Source organism: Manacus candei, unplaced genomic scaffold, assembly GCF_025592945.1.
Source record: "Manacus candei isolate 608988 ecotype Guabito, Panama unplaced genomic scaffold, ASM2559294v1 h1tg000089l, whole genome shotgun sequence".
Lineage (NCBI taxonomy): Eukaryota > Metazoa > Chordata > Aves > Passeriformes > Pipridae > Manacus > Manacus candei.
The window spans coordinates 3,320,961-3,346,014 of record NW_026138137.1 but is presented as its reverse complement, the minus strand read 5'-3'; the positions used below and the strand labels follow the sequence as shown (position 1 = coordinate 3,346,014).

The following is a 25,054-nucleotide window of genomic DNA, read 5'->3' as shown; positions in this document are numbered from 1 at the left end:
AGGCTCTCCAGATTCAGACCTTGTCTGAAGTCAAAAGGGGCTCACACCAATGTTTTCCAGATTTCACTTTGAGCTCTCAGTAAGTTTGACAAGCCAGTTTGGGCATGTCCTTAGCACGTATGTTCCCAAACAGCATTTTATACAGGACTGCAACATTTTTCCGTAAGACCTGTTGTCTAAATAAACTCCCACATAAGGGCAGCAGCACAATTTGTCTCTCTGTAGGACAACTAATAGATGCCAATAACGTAGACTCAAAACATCTGATTTAAAGATTAAAATAAGCCAGGGGTGGAAGAAAGAGACTGCACAGATTTAACATCTCCCTTGTTGTTATTCCAGCTTTCTCACAGTCTCTTGGTGAACTCAGGGTAGAACCCCCTACTGGTTTGACACATTTGCCTTCTGCTTTCAATGGCCCGTGGTTTATAGTTTCCGCAGGGGGAGCCAGCTGAGATCCGCAGCTCTCGTTTTCCTGGGCGGAGGTGTGTAAGGGGTTATGTTCAGTTCAGCTTTCCTTCGTGTCACCCATTTTTCACCCGCTGCTCATCCAAAAACGCGGTGCTGGCGCCGGGTGCCATCTAGTGGAACCAGCCTCACGTTCCCTGGGATGAACACCTCCATCCTATCCCATCTGCTCCCCTCTGAACGCTGCTGCTTTTCAGATATATCTGCCGATAACTGCTTGCAGCTGTCTCCATTATAAATATTTTTGCAAAGCTCTTCTCACAACCCCACAGTTTCACTCGCTGAATTGTAATTGCCAGCCAGCTGTAATTTATAGGTACTGCGATAGCATCTGCAGGTCCAGATGTGGAACAGGGAGCTCTCCTGCAAAGCACTGGGAAAAAGTGGAACACCAATACCATATACAGTTATTTCCTAATATTATTCTTCCTAACTTTGGAAAATTAAAAATTTAGCAGTACAATGCAGGCAACAGCCTGCTTATGAAATCTGGGCATGGAAAATTGTTTTATTCTTTTCTGGTTTTTAATAACCTTACTCCTACTGAGTCCAATATGGATTATCTTAATCATTCATATCCTTCACTGAAATAAGGGAAAAAGCTTAGTTTGCTCATGGTTTCTGTGATCAGGACAGGACTGACCAGAGTGTTCCCCTAACCTCATTGCAGGATTTCCCTCACCTCTGTTAAGGTCATTTTACACCAGTGTGTGCTGCTGGACCACTGATTTGATCTGACACTGCAGGTCCTAAACAAGAGCTAATTTTGGATTGATATTCAGGGGGTACCTCTATATTTAATTTTTTTGCTGTGACCAGCAGAAATGTTATACTTTTTTACAGTTGTCTTCCTATCCCCCAAAATAAAGCCTAGGATAAAAAAAAGCCCATTTCTTCAGATGTCCTAGTGGTCACCCAGTTCTGCATGAACCATTTCCTTCTGGACACAGCCAAGTGGTGGCTCCTCATATGAGCTCCTAGCATGGCATTAGCACATCCAGCTGTGCCATATCAATGGGAACTTCCAAATGGGCTTACCAGGATCAGTGAGAAAATCAGCAGTTATTCCCACTCCTCATTGGTTTTGTGTATGAGAAGGAGGGAATTGTACATAGTTACTCCTAAGCAGAATCCATGTTTCTTACCAAATTCGTGTAGTACTGAGAGTAAGTAGAGTGCAGGAGCACTCATGGAGATGAGTTCAGCTCTTCCTGCCTACACTGCAGAGGGTCTGGAAAATCCTGCACGTGGCCCCCATGCTGAGCTCCAGTAACTTCAAGAGAAGTCCCATGAGTGGAGTGAGTGCAGATAAGTGCTGGAGATCCACAGAAGTGATAACAGAGGGAGGAACTGAGCCAGTGCTTCACTGTGGGTAAATTATCAAAGCGATGTCTATAGATGTCTCTGCAGAGCTCTTACTATTCTTCCTGTCTCCTTCTTTTATGCAAGCCACTGGCAGGAAAAAAATGGACTTTAAAGTTAATTAGAGGACACTTAATCAGTTTTGTATGTATCCTATTGTATGATATTTCAAAAGACAACAAGGTTTCCCTTGCACATGCTCCCATTTCCACGTTCACAGTAAAAGTAAATTGTGTTTTCTTATTTAAAATCGTGGATAAAAGAACATCAGGGAACTGACTCTACTTCAGGCATCTGCCCATTTGACCAAGACTGTTCTATTTTATTTTGGTCTGACCTGTCATGTCCCTTCTCTGTAGCATTAAAAAACCCCTGTGCCTCAATGTCCCCACCTGCAAATTTCTTAAGAAGAGAAATTGTACCTAATAGAGGCAAAATGTGATAATTATTGTAGAGAGTGCTACACACTTTCACTCTTTAATATTTATAAACTTGTACTAGTGCCCACATTTTATTTTAAGAGCAGAAAGTACAGTATTTAATAGAATCTGTTTTCAGCTAATTCAATTTTACTTAGAGGAGCTGAATATTTTCCCCCGATAATGATCTGTACAGGTTGAAATACAAATAAAATAAAAAAGGTATGTAAAACCAAATAAAAATGTGAAATTTGTTAAATAAGTAGAAAAATGTATTCTGCAGTTCATGAAGGATCTGCTATTGCTCCTCCTTGTCTCTCCTCCCTCTTTGATAATTATCATTCTATAGTTTTAACACATTTTGAGATAGTGCATATAGTTAATTAAGGCACTTCTGCACAGTGTAGTGGCTTTTATGCCAGCCTATAAATAAGAACATCCTCATGATGTCATGTGCTTTTTCAGTTGCATTTTGACAACAGAAAACTGGCCCTAGGAATAATTAAATTTTGTAGCTTGATCGTGGAGCCTGACCTTGCATCCTCTGAAGTGGAGAGGAGTTTTTCATCTGAGTTTACTGGCATTTGGCTCAAGCCCTGATGGAGCTGTTTGGCTTCTTGCTTTTTATAATCTTCTGAATTAAACACTCTGTAAATCACCGAAATAGTGGTTAAATCACATACCAGCTTATTGCTTCTGAATACATTTTGTACCTCTTTAAAAAGAAAGAGCCAGCATTTCATTAAGCAAAGCCACTATTTGAGCATCAGTCACTTCCAAACAGTGACAGGTTGAAAGCAGCTCAGCCTGGGAAGGCAGTTCAGGCAGGACTCTTGGCTGTGCTGGTGGGAGGAAATCCACTTCAGCAGCTCAACACCATATCATTTCCCCAGGGGATTTGCCACTTGCTCACCCATGTTGGTCACTGCGTGGCATTTTTTAATGTGAAATGTTCCTTTCTTGTGTAGGCAAAGCAGTTCTTACCACATGCTTCTTTCTTCCAGAAAGCAGTTGTGATGTGGGTGGACACCTTAGAAACCATGTATAACGATAATAATAACGAATGGTCCCCCGAGGGGAGGATTTGATATTAAGAATTAGAGTAATGACTAAAAAAAAATAATAAAATCTCGGGTAATTAATAGTTAGACGCAGATGTTAGCACTTCAGCAGAGAAAAGCCCAGCCACCAACCTCCTTATGTTACAGAAAAGGTCAACAGTTTATGGCTCATCAGGGAAAAAAAAAAAAAAAGGAAAGAAGAAAGGTTTGAAGCAAACTCTCCCAGAGTGTTTTTCTGAGGCAGCACCCCCTGAAATGGAGGCAGGGCTCCTATTACATTCTATTCTTGAATAAAATGTGCTTCGCTGGTGAGAAACCCATCTGCATTTGGAAACGTTCACATGTCTCAAAGCAAATGAACCTCCTCTGGTCCCCAGACTGTGGTGAGCCTCCAAACCATAGACACTGCCAGAGGGTGCAAGCACATCCCAGCCCTGACCGTCACCAAAAATTGGCTCCTTGGCATGGGTTTTCCTCCTTATTCATACTCGGCGAGGTTGAGTTAGTACAGAGTTTTGACAGAAAAGGGAAATAAAGGTGGATGAAAGAGAGTGTACAAAATGATGATGCATAGCACCAGATAGGTAACTAACCACGGCCTGTAGAGTTGCTGCTTCCATGCATCATCTTCCCAGGAACAAAATTGTTCTGTAGGTGGATTTTTGTAGTGGGAATTGGTATTTTTTTGTTTGCATTTTTGCCCTAGTACTTAAGGTTCCAGAGGGGCTTTCCACTAGAACAGGAACAAGAAACATACATTTCTCCAGGGAACTGTTTTTGCTCCGCTGCTGTCGGGCTGTGGAGACACCCTGCAGCCTGAGGCTTGATTATTTGTTGCTGTGGTTGGGTGATAAACCCTTTCAGCCTACTTAAACTCTCAGTGCATTGCTGTTTGATTATATAGCACAAAGAGTGTTCACTGCATGTTACAAAACAAAAGCTTGTTTCTTTTGTAGGCACCTGAAAAAAAAGCGCCAGGTTTGAGGACCCAAATCTGTAAGATTATGGGAATTTCCTCACTGTCGGGGGTTTTAACAGGTCCTGGCTCAGATTGCATAGTGAGGGCTATAGAGGGACCTCTGCCAGTCACTGACAATGGGATAGTGCCCTACCTCTGAGAAATATGTATTCTGTCCACAGCACTTCTGCACGAGCCTTGTCCTATGGCTGGCTCCCTGTTATCCTTCCTATTTGGTTCTGTGACTGCTACACAGGTAGTCACTAACCAAATTTAATAGTCTAAAAATGTCTTGTTATCCCAAAATGGGCATCCTTCCCTCCTGGGGAGTTCAGAACATATGGGGAAGAAGGATATGGGGAAATTTTAAAAAGCAAGAAAGGCCCTTTGAGTGGAGAATGAATGCTACAGCCAGGGCTGTCCTTGGTACAGTAGCCACTGAGCAAGTCTCTTTATGGCAAAGGTGATAAAATACCTGTATGATCACCAAGACTGTGTCACACAAGCCCTGATACCTCTTCACCCCTTACCCTAACACTTATTGAGTGTTCCACTTAAAATTTGAGGAGATAAGACCGGAATAGGAAAGGTTGCTTTCCCATGCCACACATGAGAAGGAGATAAGAGGAATGAAATGGCCTTCCATATGAAGAGCTGTGAAGGCAAATGTTACACCCCCTTTCAAATGCAAGCATTTCCTCTTGCTTGTCAGCTTGAGGTTTATTCATATCTGTTATGGGGCAGAAACACAGAGCCATAGTGGTATTCTTGTCATTTGAATAAGGAGAGTATTTTTCCATCCACTTTTAAACTGTACCTGAAATGAGGCCAGTTGTGGTGGTGTTTAAAAGTGATCATATCGCTGTTGACAAGAAATGGAAATAATGGCACTACAAAGTGTATGCCTTCTTAATTTTAACTGATGATTACATGATCTGTGTGGTGAAAGGCTGTTCAGAAGAGTGTTTCAATACTCCTAAGAACCTACGCACAAACCTCCAAGATCTCTTTACCCTGTTGACAAGAGAAGAAATAAGATTTGCTCAAAGACTCTTAGTTTCCAAAAGGGAACAGAGAATACTGAGTCATTCTGGTTTGTTTTGAAACCAAATAACACAGACTGTTAAATTAGTTTAGAGCACAAGCCCAAGAATCAATCTCTTGCCCCAATTAAAAGTGCGACCTAACAGACGGTGGAGTCTTGTTTGTAACGAGGCACTTCTGCTGTCTCTGGGTGTAGGAGATCATTTCTGTATCTCATTTTATGTACTAATAATCCCATATTGCTCTCTGCAGGCGTCACATCATGGTGCTATATTTTTATTAGTGTTTGAAAGTCAGACAAGGTCAGCTGGATGGAAAATGCTCAGGTTTCATCACAAACATCCCTTGCTGTCAATGGGTGGAGTCATGTGAAGAACCACATGCATTCATCCCAGGCTTGTGACTGTGAAAATCTTCTAAGTTCATTCTTAAACATCTCAGTGCTTACCAAGTTGTTTCTCTTCAACCTGTATTTTTTTCCCATATTTTGGATAGCTGATCTTTAGCTAGTTGCAATTCTGACTAGCCTTCTTGAGAGCATTCAGGTATTTAGATTTTCATATTCCTGTGCCTCTGTTGTAGATAAATACATGTGAAATCCTGATAAATCCAGTGCCTTACCTCATGCCTTGGGTAGCTCTGAGGTCAGAGCTGGCTGATAAACCTCTATAGAGTAAGAGAAAATTATATGAGTAAGAGAAAATTACTTTTAAATGGTTAGGTTTATCATCTGAATGCTATCACCTCTCTTTGTCTCTTTAGGGGACAAAATGTGACTCCAGGAACAAAAGTTCTTTTAAAAAATGCAGTAAAAATTCACCTGGTCATCTGTGATTTAGAGGGGTCACATGAGAAACGTGGTAATGTCATCATTTTAAAAGTAATGGTACCAGTATCCAAGGTCCATTTCCACTGTTTCCTTGTGCAGGGAAACCCTTAGATTTTGATCAGCATCTTTCAGTCCTCCAGCCTGTATCACTGTGACTCAGAGCTTTGTACCAGTCTCCAATGCATTTTTAAATCAGTTTTTTTAGACCTTTACTGGAAAGGCAAGCCTGTGCCATCATTTTACATCATTCCCAATGGGAGTTGGTGGCTTCTTTTCTGACAAGCGATAGATTTTCTGTCTCTGCTTATGGAAGATGATCTTTAAGATCCCTTCCAACTCAAACCATCGTATGATTTTAAGGCAGTATTAGTAATGTGCAAGGTTTTGCAGGCTTAGTACCAAATATTACATTGATAAATGCTTGCAGACTATAATAAAAAAGAACCTCTGAGCTCATATTGTTGGCTTGAATCCAATAGAATTGCCAAATTAGAGACAAATGTTTTAGATTCCCTTGCTTTTTTTATCTTTTGTACTCTAAATCCATAGAATTCATTCATCTTGGAAAAAATGGATGGTAAGCTCTGGTATTTTTAAGAACAACTGAATGAACTGATGTGTATCTGCAGTTGAAATTAATAAGTTCAAACTTCTTTCATCACCTCCTACTTTTGTTCATTGAAAAGTGCTGTAAGGAAAATATGTGTATGTGTGAGTATGTGCATTAAATATTCAATAGTGAACAAGCCTAGATGAATGGAAGAGCCTTTCCCATCTAATTAAGCACTTTTATTAGAATTCCAGGAGGATTCTTTCAGTTGCATCCTCTAAGAGTCTTATTTCTTGCTTATCGGTTCTGACAAGTCTTTGATTCCCATTTGTATTATATTTTATTCTATCTCACTGGAAGTCTCAGCAGGGCTCTGTAGCTCCTGGGGAGAAATTTTCTTAATGGCACCTGTCTCCTCTTCTGCTTGGTGAATTTTGAAGTAAACAAGTCATTTAATTGTGTCTAGACATTAAAAACAAGTCATTAAAATTGCTGGTTTACTTCTCAAGAAGTGGCATTCTTTCCTCTTGGAAATCTTTCCCTTTTCCTCCATGTCCTTATCAATGGTTCTTTGTACATTTATGAACATGTATGTTTTACATGCTTTTATTTGGTTTTGTGAGTTTTCTCCAGTGTGTTTGTTTTTCTCATCATGCATCAAAAACTCTTAAATATGATGAAGTTTCCACTTCTTTATTGCCTGTCCAGATTTATTCTCTATGTGGTGGTTTATATTTCTTTTTTCTTTCCTTCTTTCTAAGGAAGAAGAAATCTGTCTTAGCTGCTGTCTGATTTTATTCTATTAGAAGTAGATGTGAAGACATTGAGTTCTGCTGCTGAGACAGATAGTTTAGATAGATAGATAATTTTTTATAGTTATCCATAAAAAATGCTTGAAATACTCTGAGCTGTTGTCCTTAAGACTGCTGTCTTTCAAAATATTCAGTACTGGCTTGATGCAGATAACAAGAGGGGATATTTCTGCCTTCCCCATGGGTTTTTTTAGCTGTCTTTATTTATTCAACTTTTTGCATATACTGCTGACATCTTAATATACTAATAATACAGTATTTTTTTTCCAAAATTATGGTATTTGCAAGTTAAGCAAGGAGATTCAAAGTTTTTCTCCGCCCAGCTCATATGCATAGTTTTGATTATTTCTTTAGAGGATGGACATATCAGAGCAGCCTTTAGTGCAAATTGTGGTTTTGCTCACAGTGGCAGCATATGCAGAGAATTTCCATACCAATCCTGTTACTCTGTATTTAAAATTAAAAGTTATGAAAACAGACCTTAGAAGAACAACCATACCCCAGACTTTGACTGCTTTTATCAGCTTCAGACTTTTTTCAGTCTGACATTGCAAAATATTTTTCTTGAAGCAAAGGGAGACAATCCCTCAATTACAGTGGAAAATTTCTGTTGGTTTTTTTTTTTAAGTTGTTTTTGAAGAACTTAGTAGAGAACAGTTTGTCATGTTTATACTCAGAGGGAGACTCAGTGCCATGAAGTCTCTCAGGGAAACTGGTCTTCTTTAGGAGAAAATGTCAGAAGAGGGAACACATAGATGTAAAAATTTCAGCAAAAAACAATACAAACTCTTTCAAACAAGTTCCTCATTATTCACCATAATTTTTAAAGTCAAATGCAGGAAACCCAATATGATTGATTAGTTTGTTTTGTTCTACATACATGTTCTGAGACCTATTGCAAGCAGAAATGATTTGGCAGGCAGCATGCTGATTGCACTCAGGAAGTTTCCTTGTTTGGAAATTTTGAGGGGAGACTTTTTGGGAGAAAACTTCATCTAAATGAGCAAATTTCTCAATTTACTATTTCAGTAATGGTTTTTGAACATTGTGCTGAAGTCACACCTGTGGCTGGAGCAATTTAACAGCCTCTGGTCCAGAAAATGTCATCTAACTGTGGAAGAGTTTATACAGGACCTGCTCCATATTCTGTCTGGCCTAAAACAATGTCATTATTCCCTTCTTTCCCAGGTTTTAAAATCAGTCATTTTAAGAGACGAAAGAAATAATGGCAACCATCTAAAAAGGCCTTGCCATTTCTTTGGCTGGAAATTAGGATTAATGTTCTTTTTCATAAGGAAATAGTGAAAATGGTGTGGGGATGCTGTGAAGCTGGTTCTTTGTCCAAACCAGGAACCAGAGATATACAGACTGCCTTCAGAACTGCCCATTTCCAAGCCAGCATCCTGCACAAATGAGCTCACAAGGGACAGGCTCAAATCCAAACAAGCCCTAATTATGAGGGTCTGTGAGGAGCACTGGTTCTTTGTGGAGGCTGAGATGACCCACAATATTGATTGATTCAGGAAAAAAATACAGAGGAATTTTAAGCAGGCTGCTTTGGAGGAGAAGGAAGGGTGAAGCAGTGGAGGACTGCTAGCTTAGTAGTAATAATATAGCTCCCAAAAGGAGCTGACTGACATGAGATCCCATTTATGCAACACTTGTGAAGTGGACGAGTGCTCGTGGGATATAGGTCTGACTATAGGTCTGTAGGTCTGACTCCCTTAAGGAAATTTTACCATGGAGAGTTAAAGGTCCAGAGTAATATGAGATAACTGGAAATGTGTTTGACAGATGCTCTCCAAAAGGGTTTTTCAGTTTGAGGATGTCTAAGAGCTTTCTTGACAAGAGCGTTAGAGAGTTGTGGCCATCTCACCCAGAGCAGCTGTGTAGACAACTCATCCTCCTCCTCCTCTCTCTAGGTGATATAATTGCACAGAGAAATTAAGATATAGTTAGTGAAGATGTAATTTGCTCAGAGAAGTTGTTGATAGCCCATCCCTGGAAGTGTTCAAGGACAGGCTGGATGGGACTTTGAGCAACCTGGACTAGTGGGAGGTATCCCTGCCCATGGCAGGGGAGTTGGAACTAGATGATCTTTAAGGTCCTTTCCACCCCAAAGCAGTCTATGACAATGGGTTTTTAAATGGGTTTCTACCAGGGAGGGAGTTCATTTATATTCCACCACAGACCATGCACCCAACACAACCCAAGGAAGTGTTTGGGAATCTGGTCTTTCATGGTCAGGTTCACCAGTAAGTGAACACATTTTAGTTCTGCCTTTGGGCTTGCTGATGGCCTGGTCTCCCCTGGCCACTCCTGATGCAGCCCATCTCCAGGTCATTCCTGCAGTTTGTCTGAAGCCTGATGGATCAGGCTTGGTGAGGAGGGATGTCTTCTCCATCCCCTTGTGCGTGATACTGGAGTTTGCTGCAGGCGAGTGAGTGAGTGTCGCTACTCCAGGGAAGAGGAGCCTCTTCAAAAGATGAGGACCAAGTCAAAATCTACCAAGATGTGCATCTCTCGGGAACATTTGTGGGGGGAAACTAGGATCTTAGTCTGCTTTTATAGCCTATGGGGTAGAAAGGAATAGCTCACAGCATGAGGATGGATGCCTGGCTACCACCTGCCTTCAGTGGTCTACATCACCACCTGGATGTACGTGCTGCTACCTGAGTATAGAGGCAGTTTATGGTAACTCGGTTTGTAAATCAGGCACCTCCAGACAACAGGCAATTCCATCACCCAGCCCTTCTATCACATATTTGTCAAAAGGGTTCAAGGCAAACAAACAAGATTTTGCTACAAACGATGTTTCCCAGCCATACCCAACAACTTGAGAAAGAACTCAGGAGATGCAATTCCATTTTCCCTTGGCCATACCCAGGAGAGGGAAGATGACTTTGCTTTTTTTTTTGTCTGCAGCAGAGCTCTTTGCTGATAGGTTGAATGGGGTGCCTTTCCTTCTACCTTATCAGCTACCAAAACTGGTTTATGCTGCATTTCTCATTGCATTAGAGTTTTTCTCTTCTAAAATACGATGCAGTGAGCAGAACTGACAGGACTTGTCTGAGCTCTGGTCTGAATTATTCACTGTAATTGGCATGTCTGTCCCTTAGCTTCACCTGTATTATCTGAAGCATTACAGCTTTAAGTTCTCACAATTTGTATAATCTGTTTATTTAAGGACGGTATTCCCCCTCCTAATTGTAATTTCTTGCTCTTCTTCTCACCATGGGGTAAAATAACCCAAGAACTAGATAGTTCATTTGACAAATAGTGAAGTACTGCTTTTTCTCCCATAAGAGGTTTTGATTTGATTCACTATTTTTCTCTTTTCCTTCTATGCTCAGAGGTTACTCTCTGTTAAGATAATCAAGATAGCTAACCAAAGAGATTGATTGCTAACAGGCATAGCTGACTGGAAACTTAAGCAGTTAATGCATACAAGCTTGAAAATATCCAGAACAAGTTGTATGGCTAGTCTTTTTACTGGAATGGGAATTGTGTGGCTGCTCTCAGTATGAGAGTTTTGTATTCTCTTATCCATACCTTATAAAAATTACTGTAGTCTACCTACAAAAACACCTTGTGGGTAAAAACCATAAGAAATGATGTAATTTCACTCTCCTGGGAGCAGCTGTGGATGGCACTTTGCACATAGAGCCAAAAGCTATCTGGGCACCCTGGGATACATTCAGATTTGAAGTGTCAGTACCTCAACAACCCACTCTTGCCCCTCCACATTCTCAGTGTGTCCCATCTGTGTCAAACCTGTCATCTTTCCTGTGAGGGTGGTGAGAAACTGGCACAGCTTGCCCAGAGAAGCTGTGGCTGCCACATCCCTGGAAATGTTCAAGGCCAGGTTGGATGAGGCCCTGAGCAACCTGATCTAGTGAAAGGTGTCCTTGCCCATGGCAGGAGAGTTGGAACTGGATGATCTTTCAGGTCCCTTCCAACCCAAACCATTCTATGATTCTCTAATTCGGTGACCTTGAGCACTTCAAAGTCAGCTCCATGAACCTCTTCACAAGGGCCTTGCAGACTTTATGGGTTATGGTTTATAATCAGGAGAGTGGAAGTTGCTCTTCCATCTGCAAGAATTGTGAAAGGGGTGTGTCCATGGGGGTCCTCACCTTGGGTCTGTTTATTGTAGCTGATTGTAGATCAGGAGTTCATGGGAGACAGTTTTCTTCACTTTGGAAAGATGGCACAAAATCAGTTCTGAACATTCCTCTTGCTGCTGTGTTTGGACTTGCTATAACAGCACCAGTGCAGTGGGAATGTGTAGCCAAGGGACTTCCTGGCCAAGAGAGCAGAGCAGGAGTGTGGTACAGGACCAGGTCCCAAAACAGGCAATGAGGAGAATTCAGTTAGTGTCTAATTATTACATTCAGTTTTGTTATGTTTTGAAAACATGGCCCAGAAAACACTATACAAGAAGGGCTTTTGCTTAAAGGCTAGCAAGGCTTTAGTTCTTTTCTCTGATTTTGGGTGATGTTGGCCTCAAATTACCTTCTTATTCCTGGCTGTAGGCCAGTGATGATAATACCCTTACTTTTTCAAGCAGTTTGAGATCTGTTAATGAGGCATATTGTATACAGGCTTTATTAGTGTTCTTGTTTGTGGAATGTTACTATACACAGAGTTGTACCAATGTGACTTCAGAATATATAATGTAATTATTTGAGCTGAGTATAAATACAGTTAAGTCAATGCTATCTCTGCTGTGATAAAATGACATTATGCTGCTCTGACATTTACCAAAAAAGCCTCCTTTTTCTATATTGTATTTGTTATGTCTCCCTGATGTTCTGCTACAAAACGAAGGTAATGGATGAAAGAACTAGAAAAGCATTTTGATTTTATTGTCTAAAAATTAGATATTTGGTATTAATAGGAGCTTTTGCCTTTGAAGCCAAGCTGCATATCAGTTGTTATACAGCTGCTTAACTTTTCTGCCGTCATGTTCAAAGGGAAATTATTAGGCAGAAAAGCCATGGGGTGAAGAAAATGAAATTATATTTTTCTTGTGGCAGTAGGATTCAAAGATATAATTATTATTTATCATTTGTGGACATCATCAGTGTTGATAAATACAGTTACATTGCTTGCCATCCCTTAACTAATTCTTGAGGCTTAGGCAAGTCAACAGGGGAATGAATATGTTTAGCTTCGTATTAGTAAGAAACAGAAATTGTCACTTAAATACTTGGTATTACTAACACTTGCTAGGGGTGTAGTGTTTACCTTACTGCAAAAAAAGTCTATTGAAATCTGGCAATAGCTGTTGGATGATTCCAGGTGAAAGACATCTTACAAGTTCATGGTGTATTTCTGAAGCAGGTGTGCACCAGCTGATACAAGGACATTTCTGGAGCTGAAATCTTATTTTTTTCTCTCTGCAGGGATCCTCAGAGTTTGTACCCCCCTGAGGTCAGCAATGCAAAGCTTCAGTATGCTGGTTGGGGTCCAAAAGGGCAACAGCTGGTAAGAGAAAGAACAAGTGTGCAAATGCATTTAGACACCATGCTGCTATTGCTTGGAAGTAAAGAAAGAATAATTCTTTATTGACTAGATTCTTGAAACATATATGGTAGCTTCTAGCATCTTTATGGGGATTGTTTTATCATGTAATTTATTTATAAAATTCCCAAATATATACATTCAATGCAGAGAATTTGTGTCTAAAAATGCAGAGAAAAAACACTTTATGGAAGCTTTTTGAGAGGATGCACCTGCTTCTCGCAGCTTTGGACACAGGACAGATTATAGAGATAACAGACAGTGTGATTTAGTTCACATCTCATTGCTTCACAAGGGCATCTTCAGACTTGCAAACTTGGCACTGGGGATATGTTAATATTAGCAGCCCTGTTTGGAGAATGCAGCTGGAGAATGTCTAGAACAGAGGTGCCCTGAATTTGCCCCGTAGTTGTTTGTAAAATAGACAGAATTAGAAGTGTTTTCTGGACAGTTTTCAGAGCTGTTTAAAAAAACCAACGATATCACTTGTCAGGGATCTATTATTTCATGGAACTTTTCATACTGCAACAATCCTGAAATCTCCAGTATTTTATCCCTCAGCCATGGCCATCCTGGATGTGCCCATTTTTCAGAGCATGTATTTCCTCTCCAAATCCCCTGGCTTCATATCCTGATGCAAATCCAACATTAAGGTTTTGCATATTCCAAACACTCTCTACTGTAACAAGAAAAGAAAAAGTGGCAACTTCTTTTTTGTTATGTAAGTTTTATACCAAGAAATGAGCCTTGAAAGCTCATTACATGAGAAAAATCTGGCATATGTCTCCTGTCCCCAGTCCTCTCTTGGGGATTGTTTATCTGTGGCCTTAACTAGATTGTTTTCAAATTTTATGATTTAAAAAACAGCAATAGGAGACATTTGAATTGCCAGTCTGCAAATTGGGTTGGAGAAAACATAGCAGATACAGGAACAGGAAAGTCTCTCCTCTGCTCCATCAGGGAGATCACCGACCTCAAATCTGATCAGAGAGGCTATGCAGCAGCCTTTACCTCTATGCAAAATGACTTCTGAGAAGCTCATTGCTTTCATTGCACACACATACATGCCGAATTTCATCCTCTAACATGTGCCATTTTGAATTCCTTAGTCTGTTGTCCAAGAATTCACTGCTGAGCAGTTTGTATCGATTCGCAGGGACTGGGGTCTGATCATGACCAAGCTCTTTCCTTTATGTTCATTGGGGAAGACCAGTGGAACCTCATAATTGTGCTTCTGGCCAACTGATGATAATTACATAACAATTATATATATTATATATAATTATATAATATATTCAAAAATAGTTATTATATTAAAAAATAGAATCCCAGAATGGGTTACAAGGTATCTTATGGATCACATTCCTCCAACCCCTCTACCATGGGTAGGGAATACCTTTAGGACATAGCAAATACAGCCAAAACAGAACAGCATTTTTTTCTTCACTGTTCATGGCTTTATTTTAAGTCTAACAAACTGAGTTTCACAACGCATAGCAAAAAATACATCTGCTAATTAAAAGCTAATATTGAGTTGCATTAGTGATGTTTTCCACTTCACAAGTGAATCTTCTTTAATACAGTTTTGCTGTGAACCTGTGTGCCTTCAGCACCTTGAGTCACAGAACATTATTGATTGACACTCATGTTCATTTTACCAAGCTGAATGGGTTTACTTAACTTCCACATCGGAAAGGAGATTTAAGTTTTTTCATCCCAAAGTCAAGATGACCAATTTACTGCCTCCATTGCCCTCTCTACCATGCATTCTCTACATAACCATACAGAAAAGAAAAGTATTTATATCAAAATAGACAAATGTTGTATACAACAGGCAGTATATACAGTCCAGAAGAAAAGTTTTCTTTACTTCCAACTGTATCATTTAATGTTGAAATAACCAATACCACTTTCCACCATATTTTATTAAGAAATTTACAGGGAAAACTTAAAGCCTTAAGAATTCCTGAAGACATCAACTTTAGTACATGTTCCTTCTGTGGAATACATGCTGTATATTTTTAAGTACCTTTATCCCTGTGGCTGTCGAATCCCATATGAATCTTGTAAATGTCTTGCTACAGTGGATTTGTTCTGCATGCTACTTTTTTTTTATTTAATTTTTTTTTTTTTTACTTCAAAATATGTAAAATTGTTGGCCTGTAATTGAGCTCTATTCCCTGTTCTTGCATTTGGAATCAGGGTAGATGAAGAGCACCTCGCTGGTAGTTTAAGCATTATCTTTCATACTTCTAACATATGTGCCTCTAAGCTCTTTTCCTTGCCAGTTTACTTTAAAATAAAATTATAGCTGTAGTTTGTAAAATAATCAGGCTTTTACATGCATCAATATAATCTATTTATATCCAATGATCAGCAGAGAATTACCAAAGAAGGTTAAGAAAAAAAATGTACAAGCATTATAAATGAGAGAAAAACACAGTGTATTTCAGGACTAATTGGGTTACTCAGAACTTAACTGCCACCAAAATTCATGTCACCTTTTGTGGGGAAAACATCGAATGCATAGACAGAGAAAAATTAAAGTCTACTAAAATTTGATAGTGTGAAGATGTTTTTTATAAGTGTGCACTGAGTCGTGTTGCAGGAGAAGGAGGGGAAATATTTTGAGTGGGATGGAAACGACTAAAATACTGGGAACTACATGTCAGCTCCCCTGGTTTCAGGTGGTTACAGGGCCAAACATCTGTGAGAACATTTGAGGGTGGTCCTACAGCAGCAGTAAGGCACCTCAGTGTGTGTCAGCCCTGGTGCAGCATCCCTCTGTGCACAGGCTGCAATCCAATTTCATGCTGCATCTCCCAGGAAAGGTGGGAGCAAAGGGCAGATGGGTTTTGTGTCACCTTGAAGATACCCCAATTTTCAGGAAATAAGAAAGCTTTCCCCTTGAAATCTCCTGGTTTGTTCTTTTTTGGCAGCACAAAGGAGAGGCAGGGCAGGAGAGTAAGAGGGTTTGATTCCAAAATTCTTATTCTCTTTGTAGCTTCCATTTCATGCTTCCTGGGGGAACTTTGGGTTGCTGTGCCTGACCTCTTTCTCTCTTGCATGTCTAATCATTCAAAAAGAAACAAATCTGAAACAGGAGCAGCCTGAATGATCTGCATTCTCTACGATTAAAAATAAATAGTGGAATATTCCCAGGAGCAGTTTGCTATTTATCTTGTTTTCCTTTGTCCTTTCTCATTAAATTATATGCCAATTTTTAGATGATGAACTCCTTAGAGCGTGGTTCTTGACTTCTGACTAGCCTGCAGAATGCCACACATGCCAACTGAGCTGTTTAAATAATGGCAGATACTGGATCAGAGCAAATCTGTGTCAGAAGATTAGAATGCAAAAGAACCCTTCACTTATGGCACCTCAGAAAAATGCTTCAGCTTTTCTCTGATCTCAGCCAAAGTCTTACCAAATTAAAAGTCTTACAAAACTGTTGGAAGCATGGGGCCCTTACTGGTATGAGCTCCAGAGTCAATAGTAAGAACCACTAATTTCAGTGCAAGAGGGAACACATTCCCTAAATCTGGGTGTTATTAAGGGGCTCATTCCTCTCCTTTGTCCTCCAACATGAGCCATCATTCATGCCTTTGTAGAATGAGTGAAAAACACTGTTAACTTGGAATAGCAGCGTGATATATTCACTATTTTTGGGTGTAAATGACTTTGCAAAATGTCTGTGGAAAAACCCATCCTTTCCATGGTGCACCCGACAGCACAAAGTCACACTTAGTATTCAGTTTCATCAGCCCACTGGCCTTCAGAGTGGTGCTTGGTGGGTTTTTTTAGTGAATAGGCTGTATCATCCTCAGTTTGTGTGATACTTTCCAGCAATACGAGGATGTGGGTGCCATGACAGGACTGCAAAAAAAGTGTTAGGCCGTTCCTTCACTCTCTTCCGAGTGTGCTTATCTGCATTAAGAGTCTTCACTCCTTATATTTCCTCTCTTTTTCCGATCATGCCATCTATGACTCAACAGCTACCCACTTTTAAAGTTTTAATTCTACCACCAAAAAAAAAAAAAATACCTTCAGTTAATTGATCTTACTGGAATGTTTTACCAGTTTCCTCACGTTACATCTCTTATAGCGAGGCTCTGCCCACGCGCCGAGAGCTCATGTGAGATTCCTGTGGTACATTTGCCCCAGTAGTATCTAAGCAAATGTTAGTAGTTACTGTGATCTTGAACTCAGCTTTCATAAAAGTTGTGTGGCTCACAGGCTTGGACCTGTCTATTAATCCAGAAAAATAGGTGCAACGTGAAGAGGTTTCCTTTGATGTTTTTCTTGGCAGTGTGGCCCAAGTCAGGGAGGGCTTCAGGAGTAAGAGACTGTCCAGTGCATATCTGCAGCTAAGGTGCTCAGTGAATAAATCCAAAGCTCTCAGGAGGCTTTTATGTAAGTTATCCCAAAATGAGCGCATCCAGGTTCAAAATATTTGCTTCAAGGACAAGCTAGGAATATCTGTGGGCCCTGTTGCCAAAGGAAGGAGGAAGCAGGAGGACTGCTCTGATAAAATGCAGTGAATATTTGTTTACAATGACAGCACTAAATACAGTTCACAGGAGCTGTTAAACTCCCAATTCCAAAAGCAGAAGAACTTCTACTGTGCTGCTATTTTCTTCTTTTTTTTTTTCCTTTTTAAAATCAGAATCTGTAACAGTCCTGACAGATATTAATGGTAATGGTGACACATCAGATGCTGGGGGAAGCAGTTTTGCACAACTTTAGAGGCAGCAGTTATAATTCTAAAAAATCTCTCTCATAGATCATAGTATTTATTCTTCAAGGAAGGGTAACATTTTTTTGAAGTTTCCCCTGGCCACTCAGTCTTTTACTGTTTACTCTGTTTCTTTAAGTACCAAAAACATACAGGAAGAGGATTAGGGTTGCTGGAAGTTTTGTATGCCCTCACACTTACTGCAGCCCCACGAAAGGGGCAAAATGGGTTTTTCCTGCATTCGTAGGCAATGAGCCTTTTCCAGTGTCAACTCCTTTTGGAGCAGGAACTAACTGTTATTCTTTGTAGATTGTGCTGCAATCAAATTTATAATTGGTTCTGAGGTAACAGGAGTTCAGTTTCACAGCAGGTGCAGAAGATGCATTAAAAAATCTCTATTTCAGTGAAATGCAAATAGCAGGAAAAAAAAAAAGGGGAGTGATTCTTTCAGCCCCTGCCAAGTTAGGGGTTTGCAGGTACCCTCAAAAAGTGAATGCTGAAGCTGGTAAACAGCTTTTTGTCATACATATTGCTGTTTAAAAAGTGCAATACAGTTAAGATAAATACTGGATTTTCTTAAAACATTTGAATGATAGATCCTGCTGCACATGACCAGAACCTATCTACCTTGCTTGCTGTCTTTTTTTTTTTAAAGGCTGTAGTACAATGTTTTGCCAACTGGGGTGTCTATATACAAGAAAAGCTGCTTCAGTGATGACATCTGGAATTAAACTGGAGTGACTCCTCTAATTAGAATTTTTTTCCTTGCCTGAATTTGCACCTGTCATGCCAGCTTAGTTCCAGGCAGAAGGACTGCACAGATATCAAGGGAGGAGGACCATTTTCACAGGAGGCACTGAATCATCTGCTGTTGTTCCTATTCCAGCAGGTCTTTTGAACTGCTCTGTGTAGAATTGCTGTAGGTCTATTTGTCTCTACCATTATTTCATAGATTTTTACATCATTATTTTGAAGCTGCTGTTCTCTCACCTTCTCTTTTTTCAATAACATCTGAATCAATATTTAGCTGTGGTCTGCTGTATGTAGTTATTCTGGCTTGCTTATCTTGCTAGCTACGAGAAAGAAAGGCTTCTCCCCCCCCAACACCTCAGATGTGTATATAAGCTCTATTTAAGCATGCTGAGGGATATTCAGACAACTTTTTACATGGCCCTGCATTCTGGGAAAACAACAATTTCAGCACAGTAACGTGACATCTCTTCCTCACCCCCTTTTCCAATGTCAGAATATTAATTTTTTTAGGGAAATTCTAGTAAGATATATTACACAAACCCTGAACACCTGGACATGTTGCTCCTGTTGGGGATTCTCTTTCCCCTCTCCTCTCCCTTTATTCAAATAATTCCACTGGAAGAGTGTTGTGTTTAGGTTTTCTTTTGTTTGTTGCTTTTTTTCCCTTGATGCTCTGCTCTTTGGTACAGTGGCAGTAGTGTCCTATTTTTAATTTTGCACATCCTTGTCATTCCTTTGGCATCAGTGGGCTTGTTGTGTTGGGTCCTCATTCCCCAAAGGGAGGCTTTGGCCCAGTCAGTGTTATGAGCTCTGCCGAGAATGGTCCTGTCCCTTCCCCTCTCAGCATCCTTGCTACTGCACCTTCACCAGTGGCAAAAGAGCAAGATATTTAAGATAATTGAAGATGCTACAATAAATCTTACTGAAAAAGAAGATATAACTTATTTTATTTTAAATAAGATGTTGCTCTTTTTGTGGGCGTGAAAGATTTCAGAGGTAAAAATGAAACAGATTATTTGCCATAGAAGTTTTACAAATAAATCAGAAAGTAAATGCCCTTACACCCAAATATGAGACATAGGATGATACAGGCATCACCCTGGGGGTGAGACACTGCCACAGGCTTCCTCTGTGACTTTATCTGTCACTTTGTTTTCTGGTTAAGTTACAGCAATATATTCCTACCTTACAGCAGACTTACAGAATTAATGCATTAAATGTTGCAGACAATCACACTCTCCATTAAGGAAACTGAGTGTGTATCTACAAGTGTATATATCAATGGATTCACTTGCTTAGAGCAATTCTCCATCTTGTTTTACTACAGGGAAAACACTGAGTTCTCTTTCATTATGTTACCACATTACCTTATGTGCAACTGAAGCTGCATAAAATAAAATATTCCTGGCAGTACAGCATTCCAGCACTGGGTCAGTTCCACTGAAAATAATTCCCTCCTATTACAGAAATTCCTTAAATTTCAATTGTGCTTTATGGATATCGAACAATTCTTTTTTCTGAAGGGTGGTTTTCATTTCAGAGGTCTAACTGCTCGAAGTATCTACTTGTCTAAGGGCTCCTGGCATCTTACAGAGCTGTGGTTGGTAGATGATTGTCCATTGAAATAAATGCTTATGAAAAGTGTTGTGTTATGAGAGGTGCTGTTTTGTGCCGTGAAAATAGGTACCTTTTACTTTAGATAGCAGCAATCGTTGCTGAGGGCATGATGAAGTGACAGACATCAGGATGCCACGAGCAGGGCTGAGCAGTGCCACCCAAGGGACTGCCAGTGTTTCACCTTTGTTTGCGGTGTTGGTCTCTCCTTCCGCAGAAACTGCCACTTGTCAGAGGCATGAGAAAGCTTCAGGAACAATTCTGTTAGCTCTGCTCTTCACCTGCTGGAATAGGTGTTGATTTTTAATACAACTGAGTTTTAATTAAAGAGGAATATTACACCGACTGACTCACTGTCCAGGATCGGACGTGCACCTGGAAGAATCCTGAATCCCAGTTGCCAGTTTCTTTATGCTGACACAAGTAATATCTGTGCTCTCCTGAGTCAGGTATTCATTCTATAACACAATAAAATATTTTAAATGAAACACTGTATCATCTCACATTAAATAATCTAATTTCTCGTGATGTCCCACATAACCATCAGTGATATTAGATTACAGAATGCAAGATAATCCATTAAGCTGAACTTAAAAGCAGAATCAGAGTTCCATACTAAATGGTACATTTAGTATTTCATTCTTTTTATGTAACAAGGCAGTTATAAATTAAAATAACCCCATTAGAATACAGGGCAATGAAATCCAAGCAGACATGGTTCTCTTTGTTGAGGTGAAACAAACCCTCTTCTTCCCTGAAGAACAGAAAATAGGACAGCATGTTTTTCTTGAAATGTGTAATTTTAAATCTCCTGAATCATGATAATTGTTTATTTGGCTGTACATTGGCAGATTCTAGGTGTGATTAGAATCAGTGTGTGTTGTGGACTCACCTGCTCACAGAATACAAATGGAAATGCACAGAGCACATTGTAAGGATGTTTGTAGAAACCTGAGAAGAATATTAATGCACTGAAGGACTTTAGATGGGAAAATCAAGAGGAAAAAAATCTTTTCTGTACCCAATTTAAAAGGAAAAATTTTGGAAATGTGTCTCTATATCACAGAAATGTCATTACTCCTCTAGTCTGTTATATGGGACTTTATCTCAAGTACTAGTTTTACCAGTTTGGGATTGTCTCTGAAGACCTTTAAACCTATAAGATCTTACAAACTCTACTGATTTCCAAAGAGAGAATCCAAGTGGGATTCTTCCAAGAAAGTTTCTGAACAGGCCAAAGTCTACACTCCTGAATTTTGGAGCTTAATGCTTTTTTTTTACCGTGATATTTCCCCTTGTGATCCTGAACTTCACCACTTCATGGTCTGTGCAGCCTCAGCTGCTCCCAGCTTTCACCTTCCTCTGTAGTTTATCCTTGTTTGAAAGTGTGAGGACCAGCAGAGCATCTCCATCAACTCCTTGATCAGTTGTGTCAGGACAATGTCATCAATGCCCCCCACAGACCTCCTGGGTTATTATGCCCATGTTGTTGACCCTTCAGCAGATAATGATTAAAGTCCCCCATGAGGATCAGGGCACTAGAATGTGAGAGTTCTTGCAGTTACATGAAGAAGTAACTGAAGATCTTGACCAGTCAGCTGGCAGCAGATGCTCACCACAACATCACCCACACCTGTCTGCCTGCTAATCCTGACCTGTAAGCTCTCATTTGGCCCTTCATGCATCACCAGGCAGAGCTCCAGGCACCTTTGCTGCTCTGTTGCATAAAGGGAAGCTACTCCTCCTTGGTATCTTGGCCTGTCCTTCCCAAAGAGCCTTTATCCATCCATCACAATCCTGCAGTGTGAGCTGTGCCATCACGTCTCTGTGATCCTATTGGGATTGTAGCTCTACAGCTGTACACAAGCCTTAATGAGATTAGCTCAGTTGGTAGGAGCACAGTGCTAATAATGCCAGGGTTGTGAGTCTGATCCCTATAGAGGCCGTTCACTTATGAGTTGGAGTTGATGATCCCTGTCCATACCTTCAGAAACTGGATTGCTTCCAACTCAGAATATTTTGTTATTCTGTAATTCCTCCTGTTTATTCCCCATGCTGCAAGCATTAGGATTCAGGCATGTAGAGGTATCCAGCTGTGACAGTTTCCTTGGAAAAATATGAAAACTTTCTTCATGGACTTGTGTGCTCATCTTCTCCTTCTTTTTGTGCATTGTTTGAGGTAAGCCTCCTTGAGCCCTGTTCACCAGAGTGTCTCTTATCCACATCTACCTTTTCTTTTTAGCATGATCTACCACTTCCAGAACTGGGGCACTGAACTTGGTCTGTAACTCCAGCTCTGTCAGCAGATCAGGACCCTTCCTCACAGAGCCTGAAGTCACCACTTTCCAGCCTTCCCCTTCTCAGGAGTCTCCATTTACCAGCACAGTCATCTCAGACTCTGCCTGCCCCTCCTTTCACACAGGGTTTCAGAGAAGGTCCTTTAACAGCCTTTTTGACATCTCTGGTGTTGCAGAGTCCTCTGACAGTCTCCCACTGCTTCTTCACTTCCTTCACCCCTACCCACCTCCTGCAGGCAAGGTGACCATCTCCCCCAGCCCTAGAGAGAATTCTCCTCCAGATCTTGAGACCCACATCCTGCCTTGGCAGTTCTTAAGATGCTGTTCATGGAGCTCTAGACACTGTTCATAGATATAGAAAACGTTTCTTTATTTGAAGACATGTAGGAATGCTTTTTCATTTTCTCTGACTTAGTCTCTGTTGATCACATGTGATGAAAGCAAAATGAAGCTCTTAATGTTTATTTCACAAGGGATATAGGTAATTTCCAAGTACATGTGGCTAAAATCAGGAGATCTGGACAATTTAAAAGTGGTGATTCTGCTGCATTTCCTTTCCTAGATGTGTAATCAAGGCCACTGAAGGTAGCAGATTTTTTGTTTGTCTTTTATAGTAAATCTGATGGCATCTTTGCAGAAACAGTTGCATTTCCTTTCACTGAATTGATTTCCATGCACTTAAGCTGTTACACCACTGATGTGTCCAAGACTTCAATCCCCAATGAGAAGCCATGACTGTTTTTGATGTGTTTGTGGATCAGCACAATACTTATATGCATCAGTCCATACTACTGTATTCTCTGGCTTTAGTGGTCCCCTGGGGTTATTTCAGCTTTCTGTCCTAAAAGCTTTCCTGCAGAATCATTTTAAACTGATGTAGTCCTCATTTTGGTCTAAACATCACCTTTGCCCACCTCTGGGCAGGTTAAAGTTGAATTAAACTAAGTTTTATCTGTTTGTGGCATACCTTCAGAAACTGCTATGCCCTCTAAATCCTTGCTGTCTTAAGGAGTTAGCTTCTTACTTTGAATTAAAGCCCTGGTATGAAAAGCTGAAACTGTAGCCTTTTCTGTCAATTATTTATCAAGATGTGATTCTCTGCGATGTGCTGATTGTGTGGAAGAGTTTCGTTGTTTCATCACTGGTCTTAATAATAACATTTTCATTTTGTAAAGAAAAAGATTTGATTTAAAAATTCTTTATCTGACTCCTCCATCATAATTGCTATCTGCCTCTTTCTTAAATTGTGAACATGAACTGATTGATGGAGAGAATGAAAATATTTTGAAGTTTTTTGTCTTAACATCTTTTTTACCACCTGTTATCAAGCTATATTTAAATGGCAAGAAGAAAAGCCTAATTAAAATACTAGATCTTATTATGTAAGCTCACTGGTGAGGAGCAGTTTATGGTTTTATTACCCTTTTTTGAAGAACTGATAGGAGTTGGCGTAATCATGTCATATGCATTAAGAACAACACTAATGATAGAATGCATTAATGGAAGCTATTTGAACATCAGAGTTTGCATATTATGAGGTTCAAAAGAAGAAATTGGCAGAATATTCATTAAATAATGCATAGTCAATCAGCAACAAGCTTTAGAACTGATTTTGAATTGATCACACATTTTTCTGCTAACGTTGATGTAAGAGCAATAACAGAAAAATGCCAAGACCTTTCTGGTACAATGCTCATCAGATTTCCTTGATATTACAAAATGAAAACACAATTACTGTATCTGCTTCAAGGTGCTACATGGCTGAGGATGGGCATGCTAATTCTGTGTAGTACAGATAAGTTTTAACTTGGACAAACAGCAGGGAATCTTTCTCTCTGCAGCTTTTCATTTTCACAGTCCTCAACTTCCAGGTTTCACATGGCACTGGAAAAGCAAAACTGTCATGAGAAGGGATGTCTCCAAAATATCTAGATGGAATTAGAGGGCGCTAGAAATGGAGAGGAGAAGGGAGAGGTCTTTCTCTATGTGCGTTTCCAGGAAGAGCTTGATTGTAATCAAAACTACTTGTGTTCATGGTCTGACACTTCCAAACCCCATTTACATGCCATGACTCTGTTACAGACTTCAACCAGCTATTTAGCATATAAATAAAGGCATAATACTTTTCTGCTTCCTAGACATATTGGAAAAGCAAATCTGTGTATTTTCCTGAGTCTTTCAGATCAATGTGATGAATAGCACCATATAAATATGTAAATAGTTAATATACAGTTCAGCACAAGATGTTCCTATCATTGACACACAAAAGAAAATGAATAGGAATTAAGATATTTTAAGGAAGTTGTCCTATACTGAAAAGTTAAAAAAAATGTCCTTGATTAAACTGTGGCATTGTTGTAGTTGATTGACCTTGGCTGGCGACCAGATGCCCACCAAGCTGCTCTATCACACCCCCTCCTCAATGAGCCTGGGGAAGAAAATACTATGAAAAGTTCATGGGTTAAGATAAGGACAGGAAGATCACTCACCAGTCACCATCATGGGCAAAACAGACTCGACTTGGGGAAATTAATTTAATAATTTACCAATTAGTTGTAACAGAGAGGGACAGTGAGAAATGAAACAGAAATAAACACACCTCCCCTCCCCACCACTCTTTCCTGCT

The 25,054-nt window shown here is 40.0% G+C and overlaps 1 protein-coding gene across 1 annotated transcript in view; it reads left to right on the top strand.

Moving 5' to 3' along the window:
- The window catches only part of DPP6 (dipeptidyl peptidase like 6), a 250,407-nt gene that overhangs the window by 134,880 nt on the left and 90,473 nt on the right, over nucleotides 1–25,054 (top strand). The window contains exon 7 of the mRNA XM_051812890.1: nucleotides 12,912–12,993. Coding sequence (XP_051668850.1) covers nucleotides 12,912–12,993 — 82 coding nt within the window. The remainder of the gene's footprint in view (nucleotides 1–12,911; nucleotides 12,994–25,054) is intronic.